This window comes from Folsomia candida, unplaced genomic scaffold, assembly GCF_002217175.1.
Source record: "Folsomia candida strain VU population unplaced genomic scaffold, ASM221717v1 Fcan01_Sc008, whole genome shotgun sequence".
NCBI classification, from domain to species: Eukaryota; Metazoa; Arthropoda; class Collembola; order Entomobryomorpha; family Isotomidae; genus Folsomia; species Folsomia candida.
In genome coordinates this window covers 2,941,364-2,966,535 of record NW_019091200.1, presented here as the reverse complement: position 1 = coordinate 2,966,535, position 25,172 = coordinate 2,941,364, and the positions used below count along the sequence as shown (strand labels likewise).

The 25,172-nt window shown below is 40.4% G+C and overlaps 4 protein-coding genes across 5 annotated transcripts; 3 read left to right on the top strand and 1 right to left on the bottom strand.

Moving 5' to 3' along the window:
- The first annotated feature begins 31 nt into the window (after positions 1-31).
- On the top strand, positions 32-4,017 carry LOC110853299 (taurine hydroxylase-like protein SAT17). 2 transcript variants are annotated; one of them, XM_035854675.1, is made up of 5 exons: positions 32-447; positions 532-1,149; positions 1,347-1,627; positions 1,713-3,002; positions 3,232-4,017. In XM_035854675.1, exons 4-5 carry the CDS (start codon positions 2,567-2,569, stop codon positions 3,906-3,908), a joined length of 1,113 nt encoding a protein of 370 aa, XP_035710568.1. In that variant the 5' UTR covers positions 32-447; positions 532-1,149; positions 1,347-1,627; positions 1,713-2,566; the 3' UTR covers positions 3,909-4,017. The 2 variants fall into 2 exon arrangements, with proteins under 2 accessions (XP_035710568.1, XP_021957243.1); XM_022101551.2 differs by having other exon boundaries at positions 32-1,149; positions 1,713-1,925; positions 2,413-3,002.
- A 193-nt stretch (positions 4,018-4,210) lies between these two features.
- LOC110853218 lies at positions 4,211-10,692 on the top strand. The gene is made up of 9 exons (XM_022101468.2): positions 4,211-4,744; positions 4,832-5,159; positions 5,221-5,426; positions 5,605-6,853; positions 6,937-8,495; positions 8,588-8,767; positions 8,852-9,202; positions 9,281-9,580; positions 9,665-10,692. The coding sequence occupies exons 1-9, from the start codon at positions 4,490-4,492 to the stop codon at positions 9,941-9,943; spliced, it is 4,707 nt and encodes a 1,568-aa protein (XP_021957160.1). The 5' UTR covers positions 4,211-4,489; the 3' UTR covers positions 9,944-10,692.
- Positions 10,693-16,695: 6,003 nt separating this feature from the next.
- Positions 16,696-22,125, top strand: LOC110853217 (trithorax group protein osa). The gene is made up of 6 exons (XM_022101467.2): positions 16,696-17,237; positions 17,325-17,378; positions 17,447-18,088; positions 18,150-18,403; positions 18,475-19,447; positions 21,534-22,125. Exons 1-6 carry the CDS (start codon positions 17,181-17,183, stop codon positions 21,843-21,845), a joined length of 2,292 nt encoding a protein of 763 aa, XP_021957159.1. The 5' UTR covers positions 16,696-17,180; the 3' UTR covers positions 21,846-22,125.
- Positions 22,126-23,340: 1,215 nt separating this feature from the next.
- Positions 23,341-24,409, bottom strand: LOC110852863 (cuticle protein 8). Its single transcript, XM_022100994.2, has 4 exons — positions 24,276-24,409; positions 23,939-24,093; positions 23,796-23,868; positions 23,341-23,720 (listed from the first exon to the last, which is right to left on the bottom strand). The coding sequence occupies exons 1-4, from the start codon at positions 24,297-24,299 to the stop codon at positions 23,595-23,597; spliced, it is 378 nt and encodes a 125-aa protein (XP_021956686.1). The 5' UTR covers positions 24,300-24,409; the 3' UTR covers positions 23,341-23,594.
- Between the last annotated feature and the right edge of the window lie 763 nt (positions 24,410-25,172).

The following is a 25,172-nucleotide window of genomic DNA, read 5'->3' as shown; positions in this document are numbered from 1 at the left end:
TATGATGTTTATAACTAGGATAAGTAATATCAGTTGAGTAATGATAATTAGCTCAACATAATCCCCTTCATAATTTCGTCCATGCTTTTGCCAGCATTTGGATTTTTGTATCCCTTCTTCCCACTCCTACATAGAATCAGCGTTCATAGATAATTCAAAACTCGGTAAATTTTCATGACAAATGGTGCGATTATAAATAGTCTGATTACGCATGTGCTGAGGCGTGGCCGCCGTGACTCACTGCTTTCGCAGCCGCATAGCTCTTCTCCCCCACGAACGCATTACTTTTGGCGCCCCCGCCCCCCGCCGCGAGCGAATTGGCCAGCGATTTCCCCGCATTTGTGGCCACCGACTGCGAGAATGCGCTCCCCTGATGGTTCGAGAACGAATTAGAGAATGAATTCCCACCAGATTTCGACACGGAATTTGCAGCAGAATTTCCTTCAGGTCGAGTATATATATAGTTATCCACGGATTAGTAATAAGAACTAGATAATTATGCATATTTAAATACCCCCGCCCCGCGCAAAGGCATTTGTGGCAGCATTTCCGGTTTTGGAAAGTGCCGTAGCTCTGGAATTTCCAGTTCCGAGCGAATCCGAATTTCCGAGGGCGGAACCAGTCCCCCTCGAAATGGCGTTGGAGGTGGCCCCACCTGCACCCCAGGTTTTCGAGTTGGCCTGCGAGTCCCCACAACCACCGGCAGTTAGCGCATTGGAGACAGCGCGCGTGCCATTTATCGAGTTTGAGATGACGCTTCCCCCGCGCGAGGAGGCCGCGTTGGACGCGTGCCAAATTCAGAGGCTGAGTTGGCCACGACCGTCCCCACGGAGGGGTTGCAAGGGGAGGGATTGTCACCCGGAGAAGAATTTCCATTCATATGATGATATTCGTCCTCCTCCGATTCCCCGATTCTCCTCCGATACGCACTTAATTATGTGTTATTAATCGTCCCTTTCATCTATTATTTCCTCCTCACCCGAGTGGTTGTCGTTGTCCTCGTTAGAATTTGAGCCAGATGACGGTCTGTCATGTCCTCTCCAATTTCTGGGTGCAGATTGAAATTCACTCGGGAGAAGGAGAAGCAGAACAACAACCACCACTTTCATGCCTAATTAATATTTTGTACTGTGAAGGGACTTAACTAAGGTCAGCCTATATATTGGTTAAAATTAAATGGTTAATCATAATTCGTCCACCGATGTGCAATTGTATAAACAATATGCTCCTAAAATATTGTATTGTTCCATGCCAGTCAACATCACATGCGTACAATGACATGAATGGAAGACAATTGCCTTGTTCTAATTTGTTGATTTAATTCTATATTTTGTCATTTTTTATAGAATCGAGCAACACACAACGCTCGGGCCAACTCAATCAAAGGGTCGCGTACAGTAGAGAAAAGTTCGTCTAGATGAAAAATTCGTCTCGTACAGTTTGCAAATTATTGTCTAAATTTCACTCCAAATCTTGGTTGGACTACTCGCAATATTTGCGATGGCGTGATGACTTGTTATGCAACGTCGGTCGGTGTTGTTGATGAGTTTGTTTAAATATTTGATGAAGTCAGTATCATCCAGTTTTTGTGTTTGAGCAACAACCCAATACACGAGTCCAACTGGGGGTGACGCAAATACCGATTTATTTATTCAATACACAAGATTTCATCAGATTATTTTTACGCCAATTTTATTTGTCATTCCAATTAGCTCAATAATCTCCTCGATTGAATCACAGCACGGCACTCTCTCATTCGGTCGGATAATGGAGAAACAATGGGGATTGCTCACTTATCATTAAATATTGACTTGTACTCCCTTCTTACCCTGAAATTTTTTGAGTTGCCATCTGCGATGCGGCGTGCTCTCGATGTTTGCCCGATAAGCGGACGAGTAATTAGGAAAAAGTGCTTAATTATGCTTGTATGTACCACTTGACTCTGTATTAAACTCTTTAAAAGTGTAATCTAATCATTAACCCAGGACGGATATGTATTTACGAAAACATGTTGAAATGGGTATTTAATATTCACGAAAAAAACGGATTAGCAAAACATATTAGCGAAAAAGTGTAAAATTTCCGCAAAATTTGTATTTCTGAAGAAAAAAAAGCTCTACATTTTTTTTGTGTGACCGAATTTACTTGAGCAAAACAATTTCTTCTCGTGTTGTGCGTAAAACACGGAAATATTTTTAATATAAAAACAAATGCGCATATATTTTAAAAATAATATCGGAAATATTTATACCTGTCTGAAAATCTAAAAATATGTAACAATATGTCAAAATACTTTGAAATTCTTGTACCCTATAAGAGTTAGGGAACGCACCCACAAAATTAGACCATCGGTCGTCATCAAACGGAAACCTCTGAAAATAAATACATATCCGCCCTCTGATTCTAATTCAGATTCATTACATAATTGGACACAATAAGTACTCGAGAAGAGAGATGATGCGACTATTTAAAGAGCTGGACACCACCACCCACGCGTCAAATAGCCACTCCAACCATTGCATTCTACACACTTGACACCGGAAGATAGACACACGACCTGGAAAGAATGGGTCCCACTTTAGCCGACTCCAAAGCCACCACGGACCTGGTGAACATTCCACCCCGACAAACTGGACCCAATGTCTGGTACGGTCCCCAAGTTGCCAGCCAAGAGTCGACCTGGCTTTTCATCCTCACCGCCCAAGAATTGGCCGAGCTGGAAGTCGCTGCTGACCGGATCGTGGAGGACTCGGCGGTGTCATCGTCATCGTCAACCTTGTCCCTCCGCCTCCTCTCCTCTCTGGACAACAACTTCAACTTGAAGAACCTCCGAGCTAGGATCGACTCACTCGTGGCCAACAACTTGAACTCTGGTTTGGGCTTTTTCGTCTGGAGAGGGATTCCGAACGAGTGGAGCCACGCCAGAAAATGTGCGGCTTTCCTCCTCATCGGAAAATGCATTGGGAATCTGCGCCAACAAAATGGGAAGGGGCACGTCCTTGGTAAGTCAATTAAATGATCAATTAACTTGCAAAGTTTGGGGGCATTTAGGGTGGTTTTTATAAAACACCTTTCAAAGTTTTTTTAAACTAATTAATTGAGAATCGAATTATTTTAGAGGTAGTAATTAACGTAAAGTTTAGTTAAGACATGCTAATGAATTGACTAATTAATTAGAAAACTCTATATATTTAATACATGCATGTATCTAACCCCCCTTTTCATCCGCAGGTCATGTGAAAGACCTCGGTTTAGACTCTTCCGACCCAAACGTTCGTGTCTACCAAACACGAGAAAGGCAAACGTTCCACACGGACTCTAGCGACGTGGTGGGGCTGCTCTGTCTTCGAACAGCGGCATCCGGAGGTCACTCCTCCCTCGTCTCCTCGGCCACCGTCTTCAACGAAATGCTGGCCACCCGACCCGACCTCGCCCATCGCCTCCTCCTCCCCATGGCGAAGGACCGAAGGGGGGAAATTCCCTCAGGGTGTCTCCCCTACTTCAACATCCCCGTCTTTCACTGGTACGAAGGCCACTTATCTGCAATCTACCAGCGCCAGTATATCGACTCGGCGCAACGCTTCCCAACCGCGAAGCGACTGACGAAGGAGGACGTGGAGGCGTTGGACCTTTTTGACTCGCTGTGTGACGACGAAAGGCTAAATTTCACCATGGTCCTGGCTCCAGGTGACCTTCAGTTTTGCAACAACCACGCCCTCCTCCACGACCGGACCGCGTTTGTGGACCATCCTGACGATAAGAGACATTTGTTGAGGGTGTGGGTAGCTCCGGAAGGGGCAAGACCACTTCCCCCCGTGTATGCGGAACGGTACAGCAGCATAAAGGTGGGGGACAGGGGTGGGGTTTATGTTCCTGGGGTGGAACCAGTAGCCCCTCTTCATCCGTAATTATTATTTATTTTTGTCAATGAAGTCAATTTAATAAACAAATAAATAAAGTTTGATTCTGAATAAAAGTGCCTGCATTTTCGATGTTATTTTGCACAGGCTGAAAAAAGCGTCGCAAATGTCGTAATGTCAAAGTTCTCTATAAAAAGTAATACCCGAATCCGGAGACCAGAGTAATGTATTCCATATGGAGAGGAGTCTGGCGAGAAATTGAGACTGGTTGAATGAGCCGAGGTTTATGCCGGGTTGAGAAAATGAACTCTTTTTTACCTCAAATACAGCTCCGTCTCATCCTCTCATCATCACCACCCTATGCATCTCACCCTAAACATCTCACTCACTTTTACGCACTTACCTTTGCTCCTCTTCACAATAATAACACCACACCACACATGGTTCACTTTCATCGGTGAAATTAATTAACTAATTAATTGGTCAACATTTACCGTCAAGCGTATTAAATTCAGCAAAATGGAGAACACGAATATAAATTTTCTAAGCATCTTCCGAATCGCACATATCCAAGATTTAATTAATACTATGTGATTTGGGTCAATTGATTTCATCATCCGGTTGTAAATATGTCTCGGTCAATCAAGAACATGACCGTTTCAACGTCCACTTCTGAGGATGACAGTGAAGCAACGGGGTCAGAATCGGAAGGGGGGACAGTTGTCACAATTTCCTGTCAAGAAGAAGAATGTGACACTTGTGATGCTGATATTGATGCTTTGCCCGTCTTCTTGAACGAGTTTGGTCGATCTCACGATAAATGTTTGGTTTGTGATGGGCAGATAAGTGGAAAAGAAAATGGGGTGGACTTGGGGACTATTAAGGTAAGTATAATTAATTAATCTGCTTTTTTTGTCAGTTCTTTAAATTCGAGTATGGCTTAATTTCAATTCAACTTAAATAATTCGCAGGCGCATAAGGAAATCTGCATCAAAAGTATTCTTCCTGATGTTCAAGTTCAGAGTAGCGTTTTGGATAAATCTTATCCATTTTGCAAGGACTGCACAGACTCAAAAGTGGCACGACTGACGGATCTCTATCGACAACTTTTAGTCCTTCAAGAAACATTTGACGACGTGAGATTTCTCATCGTTCAAGGAATCATTAAAAATTTCGTCAAAGAAAGACCAACCGGCGATGAAGAATCCGTTGGGGAAAAAGATAATCACAGAGACAAGACTGAAAAGAAGACGGATAAAAAACGACACGGGGATCGTGATGGGGATAAATTATTTCAATGTGAGCTTTATTCTGTAAACTTGTAATTGTTAAGTAGTTAATCAATTAATTAATGGTTTAGACTGGAAACGATATGCCACTTATCCAAAAAAGATGGACGAGGAGGAAAACTTTCCAGACATTCAAATAGGAAAAGTGCAAAGTTATTACAGGGGAAATGTCATGTTCGTTCCGCTGCCCATCCCCACCAGTCCAGAGACTTCGGATGGAGAGGTCAGAATTAAGACGGAACCTGTTGAAACATCCGACCAAGAAACCTTCAACGAGGTACGTCTCACAAATTGCGGACTTAATTGCCATTAAAATTTTTGATGAGAAGAGTGAAAACATGATATTACTGCTCTATGACCACATTGTTATAAAAAATAAAGTGGCAGTTTTTGTTAACCTGAACGAAATTATTATTATGTAAATTAACTAGATACAAATATTGGTCTTGTTTTAGTTACTAAATGGAAATGCTGTGGAACCACCAAGCAGCCCCATAATGCCCTCCGTAGGCGTGAGAGACGCCTTATTGTCACAACACGAGGCTAATTCCCCTCCTCAATCCCCAATGATTGGTTTCTCAACCCCTGGATCCACATCTCCCTCGTCAGAGTCTGACGATAATCTGGGATTATCAACGCCAAAATCAAAACCGGCAGGAAAGCAAGTTTCTTCAGTTAACCACTCTTTCCTTCTACCCGACGCCTCTGCCCACTCTCTCACATCTGGACGAAACAAGAAAAGATCTCTCACTCGAAAGGTTCTACTGGATAGCAAAACCCGACTGGAAATCCTCCGCCAAAGAAACAAAACCAAAAAATACGGCAACAACACCTCCACAGATTCTGACTCGTCCAGTGGATCGTTTTTCAATCGAGCTCTGAAAGCGAAACGAAAAGCCATCCGCACGTTGGGCAGTTTGGGTATCGACCACGTCAGCAAAGTGAAGAAGAAGAGGAAGAAGACTGGCAAGAAAACGAGGAGGAGAAGGATCGGTTTCACGACTGCACATCATCACAATCATAACATTGCTCCAACTTGTGATACTACTGGAGAAGGACCAAAGACAGCGACGACGGCGGCTTCTGACCAACTTTCCTCCATGCCGATACTGATGAAAATCAAGGAGGAATTAGCCAGCTTCTCCTCCTCCTCTTCTTCCGGAGGTGAATCCCCCACATCCAATAATTATCCAGAACACCCGCCAACACTCAGCATCATCAGGAGAAAGTCCACTCGGACCGTAAAGCGAAAAGTGAGAAATGACTATGTCACTATAACAAAACCAGCAACTCGTCAAGGGGGTCGGAAAACCAGAAAATCAGATAATCAAGCAGCACATCCTACGGCTCGAAAATCTACCTCCAAACTTCCACCACGTATTCGGAACGGGAAACTGGGAATGGGAAACCGGACTCCTCCAAAAAAGAAGAACAATGTTGGAAAGAAGGAGCAACGACAACACATGTGCTCGTCCTCATCTGGGGAGGAGGTGGAGGAAGAGGACGATATGCTGAATCTCTTCAAATGTACTCCCAACATCACAGAGGGGAATCAGAGAGACGTCAAAATTCCAGACTTTAATCGCAGCGGATCCAAAAATATCAGGACCAGGAAGAAAGGACCCCATTCCAAGAATGTGAACAAGTTTGACGATGATGACCAGCCCAACATTTACACAGATGAAGATGGCACTGACTACTATGGTGAGTGATGGACTTTCTCATTATCAGATATTTATTAAATTATAGCCATAGTTCTCACATTTTATTTGTTTTGTTCACTGCAGAAGTTCCACCTCCGAACTACTTCATAGACGACGAAGAGAACTCTTACTCAAACAGCCGGTCTCCGTCTCCAAGAAAGAAACAACGCCGTAGTTTTCAATATACTCAAGAAGCAGAAGCAGAAGAAGAGGAGGACGACGAGGAGGAGTACGAGTCTGAAGTTGAAGAGAAAAACCCACCCGACGGCGACGAGGATAGCAGTGACGACTATGAGATTGGAATCGATGTGGAAAATATAGCGGCATTATGTGGAAAGAAGCGAAAGAGGATAAAGTCTGAACCTCCTCCTCCTCAGCAAAAGTCGAAAAGGAGCAGCAACAAAACCAAACCTACGACGACCACCATCACCACCACCAATGCAAAGACTAAAAATAATGATAACCAGCAAAATGGGAAGGGCCTAGGTCGAGGTCGACCAAGAAAAGTGTTGACGCCAGAAGAGGAAGAGAAGCACAAAAAAGATGCTCTAGAGAAGAGGCCACGAGGTCGGCCCAGAAAGAATCAAACGCCATCATCTGTGCCTACCAATACCACTCAGCAGGAGAAAGTTAAAAAATCTCCAAAAACAATAAATCCTTCTCCAGGCACGACGAAGCAGAAAATTAAAAAGGAAAGAGTGAGTGTCAAGTCTGAACCAAGATTACCTCCTTCGCCGCCCATGATTCCTGGAGATGATGTCGTAGATTTGACCACACCCACAAACGTGTCCGCATTCTCCACTCTCCTCACGCAAACTGTCCGCTCACTCGTGCAAAATGTGGATCCGTCCCCATCACCCACTCGAAGATATGGGAGCAGAAATCTGGGCGGTGCTCTTCCTCCGTATTCCGCACAACTGAAAACATCGCCCAAAGATGAAGGCGCACTCTTCTCGGATTATGATGATGGCGACGATTTCGCTCCCGCAGTCTCAGACGCGGAATCTTACGGTTCAGCAGAACGAAAATCACGCTCCCGCACGAGAAAACCGCGAGTGAAGAAACCCAAGGCTGACAAATCTGCAGATTCTACCGCTGCTGCTTCCTCCACTTCTAAATCTCCGGGCGGAAGTGCTGGCCGTCAGAAACATCCAAAGATGTGCTCAGTCTGCGGGAAAATACTGGTTTCCAGCTGGAATTTGACAGTCCACATGCGCACCCACACGGATAACCGACCTTACCCATGCACTGAAGCAGGCTGTACTCTTCGATTCTTCAAACCCGAGAACCTGCGGACCCACCTTCGCCATCATACGAAAGAGCGGCCTTATCGCTGCGAGCTGTGCAACGCCAGATTTTCTTATCGCGTCGTCCTCCGAACTCACAAGGCTGCGAAGCACAAAGTATACGATTGCGAAGGCGTGTTTGAGTGCGTGTGTGGCGAGAAGACGATAGCAGAAACGTTTCTGAGGAAGCATTTCCGATCTTGTGAGAGGAAACGCAAGAGAGAACAAGGCGATGATGCGCCCAACATTCGTGACAAGTTCAAAGTTTACTGTAATTATTGCGAAATCCAGTTTGAAGATGGCGAGGAGTTCAAGACACATCAAACCACGGATAGAAAGCACATTGATATTAAAAATGTGAGTTGTTATTTTTCTTTATTTTTTATTTATTTCCTCAGTCGTCTTGAACCAAACGAGGTTTAAAGTTAATTAAAAAATTTGCTTTGCAGGCCAAATTAGCGATAGCTCGTAAGGAGCTCGGGGAATACGAAAAGAGTAAGGAAACTCCTGACGCCAATAACAGTACGGAAGTAGAGTGTCAAGTTTGCGGCGAAAAACAGCCCGACAATCGTCTCCTCCAAATTCACATGAACAAACTGCACACGCAGAAAGGGCCGTTTAATTGCGATGTAAAGTCATTGTCAATTTATTGCTCCTATTAAGCGTTAAGCAGCGGATTAATCAAGAATTTTTTTGTTTTCTTTGCACCCTAGACGTGTGGTAAATTGTTTTCGTCCTTCAGTAATCTCAAGACGCACCAGGTCATTCACGATCAAGATAAGCCCTTCGTCTGTCCAACATGTAATGAGGGCTTCAACACGAAAGTCTCACTGACTAATCACACAATCAAGAAGCATGGAACGGGGAGCCTGTCCTTCTCTTGTACCTACTGCACGATAGGGTTCTCGGGCTCACGGGCGTACCACAAACACATGGTCATCTCGCACAAGGAGCTCCATTGTGTTGACAAGCCACACATTTGTACCGTCTGCTATTTCATTTTTCGAGAGGAGGGACAGCTCGATCGTCATTTGAGAGAACGTCACGCTGATTTGATTTGCTTGGTACGAGGATTTTCCAATGCTTAATTACTTACAAAATTTGAAACCATAAATTGACATGATTTCAATTGCATTTTTCAGTCCTGTGGAAAAATGTTTGGTTATCGGCGTGACTTGAGGAAACACATGGAAGCAATGCATCGCTCATCCGACCCACTCCCACCTCGAAACGACGGGAAGGCGGAAGATGACGACGAAGAATATGGGAGCGATGACAATGAACAACAACAACCCAACAGCACACCAGTAACAGTCATAGTACAACAACCGATAAATCCAACAGCAGCAACACATTCAACACTTCCAAAAGTATTGATTCCTCCCTCGCTCCCGAAACCAAGAGGAAGGCCACGCAAGACTTCAAAGTCATCAAATAAGCTGGTAACTCAACTCGAAAGAAATATTTCAAAACTTGTTTACTTAACAATGACATTTTCTATATTTAAATTTGAAATCATTTTGTAGTTTTCCGAGGAAGCTGGACCTTCTTCAACGACTGCGAATGCACCACGAAGCTCATTTCAACCTCCACAACATTGCACATCTTCCCTTCCACCCAATTCGGACCCTCCGTTCAATATGGTGATGAACATGCCTGTTGGACCTGGACCACTTCCCCTCGTCTCCAGCAACTTTGATCAGCAATACGCCGCCATTCTCTCCAGTCAAAGACATCACAATCAGAGGGATGGAAGTCGTGACGATTTTACAAATAGCAGCTCTGGCAGCTTTCTCTATGAATGAGAGATCATCGTTTATCTTCTAATACATAATATGCGTCCTGCCAAGATTTTAGGTTACTTAACTCCTGAACAGTGAAGACAAAATTTATTAACAATGTCCAATCGCGAATTTTGCAGTTTTATGCAAAAAACTCAATAACATTAACTTAAAATTGGCTGTGTAGATTATTTTTATATATTGAATTGTAGTTTATGCAGAGTATGGAAAGGGCAGCATGACTTACAGCTGTATTCTTATCTTGCCTGATTTTACATATATTCCGAATACTGAAATACTACACTTACCCTGAGCAATGCAATAGATGCGATGTACTGCCTCTCAGATTACGATGCCAAACAGATAACTTTACTAATTTATATTATGTGTTACCCTTTATGTTATTTCTATTGAATATTTATGTAGGAATCCTTAATTCGAATCGAGCGTGCTATCATATTGAATTAACTTACAACATTATGCTCTTCCGTGTTTCTTTGTGTAATACTGAAATTACTCAAAGTTAATTATTTTGTATGTGAATTCAAATTTTAGTAGAGAATGTAAAGTTTCAAATTTATTATGCCACAAACAATATATTGTTATAATATAAACCAACTCTTTACCCTATTCGGGATTCCGTATTTAATTCAGTAAAAATATATTGAGTTTATGTTGAGATTTTGTACGCTTTTCTACCGAAATATAACCTACTTACATAGGCGAATTTAGAAAAAAATAAAGATGCAACATATTAGAATCGTATGTCAACACTAACTCGTAAGTACAATAACATTTACATATCCTATGGTGCGACCCTGTTTACAATTTGGAATCAGGGCGAAAGGACTGTACTCGTAGGTGTTCCTTACTACCGATGTATCGTGGTTAAAAATATCGACTCTTTCTGGACGTCAAAATAGTATTATTCTTGGTTGGTCATTTCACCTGCCTGTAGTTTTCTTTCCCTGACCTGATCAACTGAATTGACGATCGTAGTGGTGGAGTTTAATATTGGTCTTTGTTGCAGTTTAATTTGTAAAATTACAATATAATTTCATAAACACTTAATGATTCTTATAAAGATTCCAGAATTAAACCATGTAAAATTTTTTTCTTATAAAGACATGAAATTTGGAAATATATAAATCTCCCAAAAATGTTCCTACCATGCATACGCTGAAGATGAACATCCGATATGAAACGAGCCATACTTTGTTTAAATACAAAATTCGTAGTAAGCGAATTGAAAAGCTTCTTATAATTTTCTCAAGAAATTCTCATCTTTTTTTCGTGACTAAAGTAGTCCATATTTCAAGAATAGAGGGGAGCTCGACCTTCCGGATTAAAGTAGTTCCAGGCTCTTCGTAGATGGCTGATAGATGCATCGTATGCTGGAAGAATTTGCTCAAGTCAGTTTTTGCAATTCTCACGACTCCAAATCACTATAAAGTTGATGAGTTATCAATGTTATCATACCACTGACAATTAGTGTTTGAAGTGTTTCCGTCATATGATTAGTTAATGAAATTTAATTACGTACAGTATAGGCAGAAAGTCATTATGCCCTCATACTTTTTGCACATAATGCCTCATATTGTTCGAGAAGCTTGAGAGCATGAAGTGCAATTTTGCACAATTACTTATCATGATGCAAGGTTTCCGGAACCATACTTTGGATAACGGCGTGGCACAAGCAACGACACGGTGGAATTATATTCAAAATTCCGACTGGAAAAAAGTCTTTATACCCCAATTAATTTTTCATGAAAAATTTGGTCAAAGTCTGCTGTATTAAATAACAGTCAAATTAGCACCTGGGATGTCCACCTCGATCCTTTAGGAAGGTAAGGACACATCTTGGAATCGATCCAAGAAACGAGCTGGTGAAGGAAGCGTCCAAATTCTCCAATTCAAGCTATATAGCGTCGACCAGTCTTTTAAGCCTGCGTTATATTTTTTCTCGTCGCTCTATTGAGCGAGAAGAGCTCTCGCTCTGCATTTCCTCTCCATGTTACGCATGGGTCCAGAAATCTGATCTGATTTTTCACTTTGCGAGTTTCAAAGTGCACGCAAAAGTTTGAAATTTTCACAATATAATTATCAATAGTTTTGCAACAAACTACCTTGGACCGATTAGCAATTTTGATGATAGTTTTATTTATATTAATCAATAATCCCAATATCACAGAAATATTGATTAATATAAATAAAACTATCATCAAAATTGCTAATCGGTCCAAGGTAGTTTGTTTCAAAACTATTGATAATTATATTGTGAAAATTTCAAACTTTTGCATGCACTTTGAAACTCGCAAAGTGAAAATAACATCAAAATTTAACCACTTTTTGTGACTCGTCTCAACTGGTCATAGAGTATGTGTAGTGGGAAGTTCCTACCACACATACTCTTCCCACTGGAAACCACTAAAAATGTAAACAACTCCAGATGATATTTGCAGTTTTTTGCAAAAAATTCAAAATTCCCACCGAAACTTGTGAACTTTATACCCCACCGAGTTCATCAGTTTCGCCACTATGTGATTTATGAGGATTGGTTTAACATCAAATATAGCTAACTCTTAAGTTGGATAGCGTGTGCTGAGAAATTTTGGGCTTCACAATTGACCATAAATGTTCATTAACATGCTGTCCAATTATTATGGATGGCAATTCAACAATTCAATCTCCTTTGTTTTAAACCAAATCTTCAATAATTTTGACGTATGCTTAGGATCGCCTTAGTATTTGAAAATATAATTATTCCCAAACAGTTATTTCCTCACGTTGCAATCAAATTCCAACTCAGAACGTCGCAGTAGTAGTTAGTGTACATTATTACTTCGATTGCATCAAAATTTTTGACGCCCATCCACGACGTTACGCCCAAACCCTTCGATTTTCCCCATGATCCGTAATGGTTTGGGTACCGTAGTTTTTTTATCAGCGTCTTTTTGCTGAATCCTTATCCCACTGGGCAAATTTGAACCAAATAGGTCGATGTTGACGTCGCCTAGCAATATCAGGAGTTTCTAACATTAAACCGTCCAATGGTGATGCTTTTTGGCCCATTTAGAGTGGTCTTCCATATAGACCTAGCGGAGAAATTGATTTCTCCATGTTGCTAGCTATTCAAATCCATCTTAAGCGATCCTACTCTTTATAATTCGCACCAAAACTTGGAGATAATATTCTTCCCTAGTTTTCAAGTTGATTTTTGGTCAAGATAACCGTGAAGTGTTTGGCTTTTGGAGAAGTTGCCTAGAGCAGTCCATGGCCGTGTGATCCATAACTATGAAAAAGATGTTAAATTCCATTCCATCTCAAATTTTTTGCACTTTTCGACTATTCTGGCAACTGTACCATTATTAATGGGTGGTTAATCGGAAATTCTTTGGTGTCGAAGACTTTTATCATTCAAATTTACGACTTTTTGCCCGAGGACGGGGCTAATGTATTTTTGAGTGATTATGACCTAATATTGATAACAGACAAGTAGTTCAGCATTAGAAAAATGTTATATTCCAAAGAATAATTCATCCACTGGTGCGTAAATAACGATTTAAGAGGATGTTTTTAAAAATTACACTAAAAGTACAACAAAGTCAGAGGGTGTAAAGACTTTTTTCCAGTCGGAATTTTGAATATAATTCCACCGTGTCGTTGCTTGTGCCACGCCGTTATCCAAAGTATGGTTCCGGAAACCTTGCATCATGATAAGTAATTGTGCAAAATTGCACTTCATGCTCTCAAGCTTCTCGAACAATATGAGGCATTATGTGCAAAAAGTATGAGGGTATAATGACTTTCTGCCTATACTGTATGTGTGAGACTCCGGAAACTTTGTTTTCCTATATTTTGGAATTGCCTATCTGTCATCACTATCTTTTCCGTAGCCAAAGTGTGACCAAACGCAACTTGCGCCATAGTTAAATTATAACATTGGCGTAATAACTTACCAAAGAGCCCACCATTCTAGACTAATAGAATTTGCACATAAATCACATCATGATGTGATCCTTCCTGCACCATTGCATTGCATATTGCATAGACTAGCATTGCAATGCTAGTCTATAAGGCCGAAAACGGGCAATGTGAGACATATGCAAATGAGTGACTAGAAAACGATCTTCCTTCATGAAACTTCATGTTTTAAATTATGACTATTTGGAAGGTTATTTTCAAGGACACGAGGTCAAACAGCAGATTTAGCAACCTGATATTCCTCGCAAAAATGCCCCATGTTAGATTCGCATGCTTTTGCAATTGTCCTTCGCCATGGAATGCATGGAATTGCATGGAATTTCGACGCAATCTTTTTTCTCGATGTTATCGCCATAACCGTGCTTTTGATAAATTTGCCTCTATGTCATAACTTATATAGTCATTTCTCCTCTGTAAAAATTTGAAAGTTAGAGGATTTTGAAAACTCTAGGTTTTGATCGGTAAACAATCTAAAACCTCGCGACCAAATTAGAGCATTCTGAATTCTGAAAAATAAAACACTATGGCTAGGGTTATGCTTTGTGATGAACAAATAAAATTGGTGTCATGTAAATCTGAGTTTTACACGTGAAACACATTATCACAAATTTCCCAAGAACATAGTTCACATTACGTTGGAAATTGATTGAAATTTTTGACTACTTAAAATTCGCATTTTTACATAACCTTTACAGAATTACATATGTTCGCCATACCTCAAAAACACAATCTGTAATTTCTATCTGTAATAAATGGTATCAAATAGCACAAAATAATAGCACAAAAACCTATGATGGTCATTTATGCATTTCGTGTTTATTTATTTAGGTGAAAGGTGGAATAAATACGTAATGAGCAAGTTCACCAAATTAACCTTTGCATATCAGTTTCATTCTTCGCTAATGATACATTTCATGATTAGAAATATGTATTTACTCGTACGGCGTGACGTTGGATACATAACGTAGCGTAACGTACGTCTGGGTACGTGGCGTTCAGGGGGTGTTCTCTGCTGGGCGTCCTATTCAATTACAATTTCTTCATCTTATATGCAGCTTTCTTTTTATTACCTGGCTGAATGGGTACGGATGATAAGACGAGGTTATCATCCCTACATTATAACATGATGCCTACTTCGCCTTGTTGTTTTTGAAATTATCTCGATCAGATATCATCAATTGATATGTTAGCTGAAGTTCAAGGGAGAGAAGAAATTGTAGTTTTTCACAACCAATTCAAGGCCTCTGCCTGTATCGAGATTAGGTGATAAAAATAAATAAAATGCATCAAAATTATAATGAAATTTCGAAGGTGTAATAATTAGCAGGCCATTAAAACCTAATGATCCCAAAGGCTGCACTTTTCCTAAAATTCACTGACCTTTAATCATTCTAATGAGCAGTATAATGTCTTAATTAATAAATTTTGTAATAATGCAAGCGTTCTTTACTACATATGCATTATTTATGTGTATTTAAAAAGTAGATCAATTTTGTGTAGACATATTAAGAGGCAGATTGCATGCCATTATTATTACCAGAGGGTGGATATGTATTTGCGAAAAATCGCTGAAGTATGCATTTAATACTTGCGAAAAAATGCCAAGATATTTTCGAAATATGTACGAAAAATATATAAAATTTTCGCAAAATTTGTATTTCTGAATATAATGCTCAGGATTTTTTGGGGTTCAATTTCTTTGAGTAAAAAAATCGTCTCACATCGTTGAAATATTTTAAAAATATGTATATGTACGTTTGAAAAAATATCTAAAAGGTTTGCCTATTTTAAAAATAATAGAGGAAATATTTATGTATAATTATAGTTATGTATATGTCTGAAAACCTAGAAATATGTGACAATGTGTGAAAATATTTTGAAATTTTTGTGATCTAAAGACAAGTTCAGCTGTCGATTGTTATCAATGAAAAAGTTGAAATAAATACATAACCACCCTCTGATCATTATTAAAAATTGGATCAATTCTGCGGGTAGACATTAAGAAGCAGATTGCATGTCATTAATATTATTATCATATGTCACAATTGTTTGCGGTGTATGAACGAATTGGCACAAATTCGCATTCGCAATACACACATACAATTATTACGGATTTTGCTATTATTTGGTCATCATCCTGTAACTTTTAAATGCTACTTGACTTATTCAATGCTGAAAAACTTGAGATTAATGCAATGCACTCGCAATATTTATCCCTTATGCATTATGGGACAGGAAATGCGTTTTAAGAAAAACATTACACAAAACGTCAAAGGTTTCATTTCTGACATGAATAAAGTAAAAGTAAATAGCAAAAGTATTTATGCATTTATTAGCAAACTTCATGTACTCATAATTCCTTCAGATTTGTAAACTGCATGCTCACTTAAACTTGCTGTGTGATTCCCTAAATAAGTAAAATGCTACAAATTGACAAGTCTATGTAGGACGGGATGCATAATAAATAGCACGTGTGGTTATTATGCAGATAAACAAGTAAGTACGTCCGCTAAGCAATAAGAAATGTACACAGAATTCCAAAAAAATTGGATCAAAACGAGGTACACAAATGTAAAATTGCGTAATAATCATATGAAAAAGTCATGAAAAGTTGACTCGCTTTGCGGAAGGTATAAAGCACTCGGCGATGTCCATGCTTCGATACATGCACATTAATGCATCGACTCGTTGACTTACGAACTTCACAGAGTCACATAATAAATAATAATAGCGCATTAATAAATCTGGCAAAAAAAGTAATTTGCAGTTCTGAATTGGTATTTAATAAGAGTTTTTGAGGATAAAAAAAGTGTGTTTGTGTTGTGATTGTGCTGTCTGCTGAAACCGCTAACAAGAAAGACTTTATAATTCCTGAGAGAAGGAGTGAATGAGTATTATGCATTATTATTATTGAGTGGTGTTACGGAAGGCTGCCCTTTTTGCAGTGTTTCGACTTTGTATCAAAGTGCACCCAGTTTTTGGACGCTTAGATGAGGAAATGAAAACAAAGTGAGAGTCCACTACGAACGAGGAGAGGATAACCAAGTGCAGGTCGGCGATTTAAAATAGAGAGACACGCATTTGCTTCTTGGTTGGCGAGGGATTGAGTCAGGACTCGAGTGAGTGAAGAACAGACGCCGTGTGCAGTTCGACCAGGCACGATCTCTGAAAGAGTGCAGTGATTTATTGGAAATTAGTTAGTGTATTAATTGGAAATTATTGTTGGACAAATTGTGAATGAAGATATTTTTGTGGTGATCTGAAAACAGTGGGAATTATGAGAAACGCCAAGGGGAGGAATAAAGAACGTCGGACAGGGGGACGAATACTGGTTGTAAGTTATAATTTTTATGATTTAGATATGTGCAAATTGCAATTGATTGCAAAAAATACTGAAAGTATACACGAATACTTATTGAAGGTTGGAGTGGTACTCTTGACCCTGTGTATCCACTCGAGCGACGCATTCATCAAGGTGAGAGATCAATCTACTTGTTGTATTTGAATATTTGAATACATTTTTGTCCTTAATAATTTATTAAGGCCGCGATCGGTCTTCGGATCGGGTACAGTCCGACTGAGAAAGGTTACGGCCAACCCCTCCAACTTAACGGCCTGCACTCGAAGAATCCTGCCATCAAGGGTCAGTTCCTGACTGGGGTGCATGACACGCCCCCACATGGAAAAAGTGCTGGAGTTGAGGCTAGTCCGGCACACGGTGGTGCGAGAGGGAGTGGATTGCTCCATCACCTCAAAATCTTAGGGGTCAATTTGTACCTTGGTGGGCCCAAGCCGTCCCACCACGGGGGAGGAGGAGGTGGAGGTACAAATAACGGGGTGCATGGTCACACTCATCCCGTGACTCCACAATTTGTTGGACGACCTCCGACAAATCTGCAGCCTGGAGGAGGAGGTCTGGGTGGAGCACAACCACCACCACCAGTATTCCCTCCGCATCATGGAGGTCACCAAGGTCAACTGGGAGGAACATCTCCTGAGGAACGCCACCGTGACCTTCTGCGTGGTCAAGGTCCACGAGGTCAATATTCTTCGCTGCCTCAGGTTGGAGGAGAGCTGAGGGGGATCGATGAGCAGAATGAGATTGGTGGGGGGTCCGGCTACTCCTTCCCCGCTGGTGGTGGTGGGGGCGGCAGTGCTGAAGTTTTCCAACCTGCGGCCAGTCAGGTAAGTTCACCTATGACGATTATTGTTGAATATAATTGAGTAAAAGTTGTGAACTTTTTAGTATCCGACGTACCATCACAATTTGAACGTGCTGCAAAATCCGAATCAGAAAGGCCCCTTCTTCACCCACGCCACTCCTCCACTTTTACCGCATCAACAGCAGCAGCAGCAACATCACCATCAGTTGGGACCACTTCAGAATGTACAACACCAACAACCACGCCCACAACATGCAGGTCCTCCTCCACCCCCTCTACGCCAAGGATTCTCGCTCGCCTCCCTCATGCGTGGGCCCCAGTGGACGTCTCGACCACGGTACATACACAATCTATCCTGCATTCGACTGATAAAACATAGTTGGTCACGCAAATGTATAATTTTTACAGATTATTCCGAGTACCCTTGGTGCAATTTGGCCGGTCGCATCCACCACCACCACCGCAAATGAGTGGTCCCATGATCCCGGCGCAATCGTCCTCCTCCCCCAGAGTCCAGTACTCGACCCTGTTCTCCACCAACCCCACCAACGCACCCCCACCACAACATCAACAGGTCTTCGTCATGCCCACGTCCGCCTCATCGATGCCCCACTTCATCCATCCCGCCCCCCAACAACACGACCAACCACCACGCCCCTTTTCCACGTATCCGTACGCCCCACACCCACAAATGCCCGGGTTTCCGCAGCAGCAGCAACAAATCCCGATGGGCGGAGGAGGTGGTCAAAGTTACGCATCTTCCAACTACTTTCCCACCACGCTCAACTCATCCCCTCAAAACATGAACCCTTTCCTCCAGCAACCACACCCACAAGCGCAAACCATGCCCAACTTTGGGCACCACCAGAACGGCCGACCTGAATTCCACCATCAAACTCCACCCCAACAAAATGACTTCTACCAACAACAACCTCCCCCTCAAAACAACAACAATAACGAGTACAATGATGAGTACTCTCGTAGACCATCTGGGATGCCGGACGACATGCGTCCCCCGCCCGGCTTCGAATACTCGCATACCGACTCCTCTCCCATCGTCTCGATGGGAATGACGTCCTATGACGACCCACCCGTCATGATGGATGACAACAATCGTCCAGGAGACCACAAACAACGAGAAGAGGTTGAGGCGTCCCCACCCCGACAGAACAACAACCACCAGCAACAGGGTAACCACAATTTTGAGAGTGCTCTTCCTGAAGGGATGCGAGAAATCAGTCAGGACGAGTACAATGCTTTCCTCACCGCACCCACAAATATTCACACGTCGCATGTCTCCACCCAAGTCATGCCTCCAAGCCCGCCTATTCAACATCCAAGGAGCTACGACCCCTTCCTTCAACAACAACAGGGTCACAAGGTGGGACAATTAATAACCCATGCACGCCAATCAATCAATGCTTCCCAAATTGGGAATTCCAATACGAGCTAAAGACATCCAAAATTGATTTTTTTTCTTATACTGCTCAATCCCTTGCAGCTTCCATGGGCCAGTATATACGATACGTGAACGATGATGCTCACTATATCCAGGGCAGGTGCACTGTGGGCGGATCACCAAAAAAGCGGACAAATTATTTTCAGGTTCGAGCCCCAGTCGGGACATTAGTTTTGTTTGCATTTTTGTTGACTTTTTAAGGGTGGAGGGTTCAGAAACCACCATCCCTTTGAACTACGATGACCTGGTGACCGTGTAGACGGGATGAAAAGTGCGAAAATTTGATACTTTTCACTTTTCATCCCGCCCACACGGTCACCAGGTCATCGTAGTTCAAAGGTATGGTGGTTTCTGAACCCTCCACCCTTAAAAAGTCAACAAAAATGCAAACAAAACTAATGCCCCGACTGGGGCTCGAACCTGAAAATAATTTGTCCGCTTTTTTGGTGATCCGCCCACAGTGCACCTGCCCTGGATATAGTGAGCATCATCGTTCACGTATCGTATATACTGGCCCGTGGAAGCTGCAAGGGATTGAGCAGTAATGAGACGTTTTTTTCTTAGGTGAAGGAAAAGTAACCATAAGGTGATCATGTTAAAAGATCACCATGGTTACGGCGAAGCCTAAGTATGCATTCAGCTGCAACCTTGAAAAGGTCGCACTGAGATTTCGCCCGAACCGTTCGTTGCATGGAAAACATGTTGAAACAAAAAACTAGAGAATTCTGTTTTACAGAGTCATTTTTCTTATTTTTCCAAAATTCTAATTCCTTCAGGTAGAAAGTCCGATGCCTAAAGTTTCAAATCCATTTCTTGGCATCAAGGAAGTGTTTCCGACAGGGGGCTTGCCATTTTTATTATTCTCCAGGATAATACGCACATTTTAAGCCTTTGTTCGACTTAATCGGATTAAAACTCAAGGAATTAGAGCTTTCTGAAATATTTTCATTAAGCAACCTATTTACGTGATAGGTTACTGGTTGCCAACGTGCGCAAATAGTTTATTTAGCATCGATATTCAATACTCAACATAACCAATGTTGCTAGACAATCGAATTACGTTATTATTAGATCTCTAACTGTCAAGGCATGTTGCAACAATCCAGAACAATCCTTAAAATTCTGAAACTGGGGGATTAAATTGATATACCACGCATCCACCCACAGGAGAATTAACAACGTTTAAGATTTTATAATTGCATATGATTTAATGCATTTAAGTTCACAAATCACTAAAAATAATTAAATAAATAAATTTTAAAAAACAAACTTAGGTGAAGGACGCGCTTAAAATATTAAAACAAGAAGCGTTAAAAAATGTCATAATATCGTTTAATATTTATTAATTTTTTCTTCACCGTGGGCCCAACTAACACAGTTGAAAAATATACTTTCAAGCATTTGGAACAATTGTACGAAATACTTAATTTTTGTATAATAAACTTTGAATTTGATTCAAAGTTATCAAAGAGATTTGAATGGTTATCTTTCAATAAATAGTGACATCTCTTATAGAGGAAATTTGCTCATGTTCTGGCGTATTTTAATAATTCCCCCTGAAACAGGTACACTTATTGGTTAATCAAGTCGTTGGTTTAGTTGCATTTAATGTTAATTATCATTGCTGTGAAAATAAAATAGTTGGGCGCACGGTGAAGTAAAAATTAATAAATATTAAACGATATTATGACATTTTTTAACGCTTCTTGTTTTAATATTTTAAGCGCGTCCTTCACCTAAGTTTGTTTTTTAAAATTTATTTATTACTATTTTACGTTCACCTCAATGGGCTAAGCATGGGAATATCTGTTAATTTGACCATACCAAGTGACACGGTATCTTTTTGGGAAAATAGTAAAGGATAAAAACGTTTCATTTTTTGATGTTCAATAAGAAAAATCAATTTCAGATATGGCTTTAGCATGTTGTTTTTTTTGGGGAAGCCCTGATCTCAATTTTATCCTTTGTGTCACTGATTTTAATGTAGTTTTGATTTTGTAATTCTTAGAGCACGCCTCGAAGTGGGCACTTAACGCGAAGTCTGCTCCACTGGAACTCCCTGCTGGACAAGTATCCTGCAGCAGGGGGCATAAAGAGGGAGATTTCTCGCAGTTATGAGATGGTGGATTCCGACACGCAGGGAACGCAAGCCAGCCCCACCATCGCTGTCCCCACCGAGAAGGAGAAGGTGCCCCCAAAGAAAAGACTCGGCGTCCATATTCGAGCTAGAAGGACGACCACGACGACAACGACGACGGCGGCCACACCAACCAAGACGACAGCCAATAATATTACCCCCGCTCAACTGACAACTAATTAATTAATAAATAGTATATGTATCAATTAATAATTAATTCCTTCTTACTTGCGTCCCTCTATTTAAATTCAACCTTTCCTCGTTTTTTTATTTTGCTAAATTGTCCTTCACATTTATCGTAAATAAGCTAGTCATTCACAGATTTACTACTTAACTAAATCCGTTGTATGCATAAAATTATGAGTAAATATGTACGTAAGTTGCTTATAAAATAATAATTAAACCAACTTTTACTTTTTTTACTCGAATAAAGAAAAAGGTGGGGAAGCATGATGCCATAAAATATTAAAATTTTCACTCCAAATATTTCAAATATCATCCATCCTGCAAATTTGATTCATGATGCAGATTTAAATTTATTTATTACGCATTAAGACATATTTTTACAATAAATATGTAATACAACAAATATGTAATATTTACACGCCGTTTACGGAAAATATGATATACCTACACGCCATTTGTAATATTAGGTTACATTTGTAATTATTAAAGGTTGCAAGTTTTAAGCCAAGTTTCAATTCGGTTGACACAATACAACTCAAAAATTTCGGGATTATAGCTGACCGTGGTCCCTTGTTTTCAGAAATTTTAGTTTAAATGGTGATTTTTAAATATGCTGCTCCAATCTACAAGTCATGAATTTATTATTATTATAAAATCTTGAGAGAGACTTTTATTGTGAGGAGACGCTTATATCTTGTGGGAGTAGAGAGACGAATAAAATTTAACCGGTGCATCTCTCGGGATCTGTTAAGATAAAACCCCTGGGTTTTGGGAGTATGTCGAATGGATAATTATTACTACTACATATTTACATTTGAATCAAATATATACGAATAAAAAACCCACTAGGGGATGAACAACGGGATAAATATATTGTAAGGGGTTGACTCAGAAATGCGAAGGGAGGGTGAAAAAAGAATGGAATTTCCGGGTTGAGAAGAATCAATCGATATTCTTCCATGCGGATGGAAACCACGTTTTTCAATGATAAATAAATGCATGAACCATTTTCGATTTGCATATTATCGGTCACTATATTTATACTCAAGTTTCATATATACGTACATATTTCATTGTTTTTAGTCTGATTTAGTGTGATTTGTTCATTTCAATTTCATCTTAACTTATCCACTTACAATGGAAGCCTCCCAGTTATGCTTTCCGATTTTGACCAAATTAATGTTAATCGATCACAAATTTAATTAATATGAAATTCTCAAGATCTCCCAATGGTCAAGTTTTGCCGAGATATTTGCATCCGAAGAGGAGAAAACGCGCAGTAAAGTTGACAAATACTGCAAAACTTGTATTGCATTTTAATGGCTTTGACGCATTTGTAACCAATTTTAATTTGATCTAAGTTCAGGAAATAGAAATACATGAAATAGTGACGATGTCAACTTTCTTCCTATGGGACATGGGGTGTGGTCACCTGATAGGTTCAAATCACCATTTTTATCCATGGTTAATAAATAAATGTTAAAAGTCGTCATAAATTTTTGTCTTTCTATATTTGCTTTATTTTAACTCGTCATCGCTCTTTTCACGTGTTTATAAAAATAGAACAGTTTTATAAAAATATAAGCTTTTCTTTGAGTAATAAGGGCATACAAAAGTAAGGTTCATAAGTAAGATTTGAGGGTACAGTTTGTTACGAAGGCGTTGTTTTACTCTCCGGATGGAAAGTGGAAAAATGACCAGAAATTACAAATCCTTTTCAGATTCTATGTATGGTTAAGGAGTTTCTTAGTGTTTCTCCCACCCTCCGTGGTGATTTGGGGTTCGGTGAACGTGGGCCTTGAATCCCCCCTTGTCGGCGGTGTAGGTGACCGTCCTCCATGAACCGTCAGGCTCCAAAAGGCTGTAGTGTCCCTGTTGCAAAGTAGTCAAAATGTTAGAAAAATCGAGACGAAAAAATAAAATTTTATGATTTTTGGTGAATTTTACCTTGACGGCATCTCCGTCCCTCCATTCGGACGCCTCCTTGTGGTCCTTGGTGTGAGAGTCCTTCACGCCATAGCTGAATGTACAAGTAATATTAGTTAGTACTAGTATTAACACTAATTAATAGTAGTTAGTAGATCACCTACCTGTACTTGTACTTAGGGTGAGACCATCCCCAGCCTTCATGGTGACCTCCGTGACCTCCAACATCCCCACCACCACCACCACCTCCATGACCTCCGGCCTCATGACCCCAGCCGTGTTCCGCCATGACGTAGGCGACTCCGAGGAGGATGGTTGCCTGTTAATAAAGTCGGTATAAAATCTCAAATTCTATTGCTAAAGTGTAACGTGAACTTGTAATAATTAGGAAATTGGGGTTTCAAAATAAAATCTGACGAGTGAATAAACACTGCTAATTTTGATTTTGAAGTTTTTACTCGGAAACGGAACACTTTTTGAGGAGGAAACTTTAGTAATTACCAAAAAGAGCGTCGTGTTTGCCATTTTTCCTGAAGGGTTCTCTCTCTCGTGGAACTATGTATGCAGAGAAGTGGATGAAGGTGAAGTGATACTTTGTTTTGAGGAAATTGGTCGTTTTATACGAAAATTTTAAGCCTGGCTCAAGCACTCGAACTTATTATTGATTAAACAAATAAGACGCGTAAATCAAATCAGTCAGGCTACAATTCATTTGATTTCACGTTGGCAATTCAGGTAGTGAAACGTACACACACATGGCGCACGTGGAAATCACTTGTTGTATGTACCTCGATTATTATTTAACATTGGATTGCTGCATATTATTGCGAATCTCGTAATATCTACGTACTAATCGCAATTCGCATAACCCTAATCAATAAAATGGAGTAAGTATAAACCTCTGGCTTTTCATGTAACAGGAAATGCATGCAATTGGTGCAGCAACGTATGTATGGCAGTATACATACACGCGTAGAAGAGATCATCTCATGCATGCAGTTTTTACTTCCATATTTATTGCAGTACAATAAAACGCATCGACACGTAGAGGAGCAAAAGTTTTTGTTTGCAGCCGTAGCCAACCAAACCAATAATTATTATCTCATAATAATAAAATAACAAGTGGTGGTAAATCAGGAAACCGTGAAATATTGTGGGAACGAAGGATAGAGCAAAATCTTTGCTTAATTCTGCACTGTTTAAATGGGTAGAAATACGTATCAGTGAAACCGTACATACATTTTTACGTATATGCATATGTATTTACAAGGGATTGAGTCAAATAAAGTTTGAATGGCCACTTCCTATAATCATCTCGATAATCGAATTTATTGAATTTTGTGCCAAATGAAAATTTTACAGTTGAATTAATGTCTAATGTCTTGGTCAGTTTTTGGC

Excerpts from the sequence above, each read along its gene's own strand:
- LOC110853299 (XM_035854675.1), top strand. The coding sequence starts at position 2,567 with ATGGGTCCCACTTTAGCCGACTCCAAAGCCACCACGGACCTGGTGAAC. Across the intron at positions 3,003-3,231 it reads TGGGAAGGGGCACGTCCTTG|GTCATGTGAAAGACCTCGGT; the intron begins GTAAGTCAATTA and ends TTTCATCCGCAG.
- LOC110853218 (XM_022101468.2), top strand. The coding sequence starts at position 4,490 with ATGTCTCGGTCAATCAAGAACATGACCGTTTCAACGTCCACTTCTGAG. Across the intron at positions 5,427-5,604 it reads ACCAAGAAACCTTCAACGAG|TTACTAAATGGAAATGCTGT; the intron begins GTACGTCTCACA and ends GTCTTGTTTTAG. Across the intron at positions 9,203-9,280 it reads ACGCTGATTTGATTTGCTTG|TCCTGTGGAAAAATGTTTGG; the intron begins GTACGAGGATTT and ends TGCATTTTTCAG.
- LOC110853217 (XM_022101467.2), top strand. The coding sequence starts at position 17,181 with ATGAGAAACGCCAAGGGGAGGAATAAAGAACGTCGGACAGGGGGACGA. Across the intron at positions 18,089-18,149 it reads TCCAACCTGCGGCCAGTCAG|TATCCGACGTACCATCACAA; the intron begins GTAAGTTCACCT and ends TGAACTTTTTAG. Across the intron at positions 18,404-18,474 it reads CAGTGGACGTCTCGACCACG|ATTATTCCGAGTACCCTTGG; the intron begins GTACATACACAA and ends TAATTTTTACAG.
- LOC110852863 (XM_022100994.2), bottom strand. The coding sequence starts at position 24,299 with ATGGCAAACACGACGCTCTTTTTG. Across the intron at positions 24,094-24,275 it reads CAAACACGACGCTCTTTTTG|GCAACCATCCTCCTCGGAGT; the intron begins GTAATTACTAAA and ends CTTTATTAACAG. Across the intron at positions 23,721-23,795 it reads GGGACGGAGATGCCGTCAAG|GGACACTACAGCCTTTTGGA; the intron begins GTAAAATTCACC and ends ACTTTGCAACAG.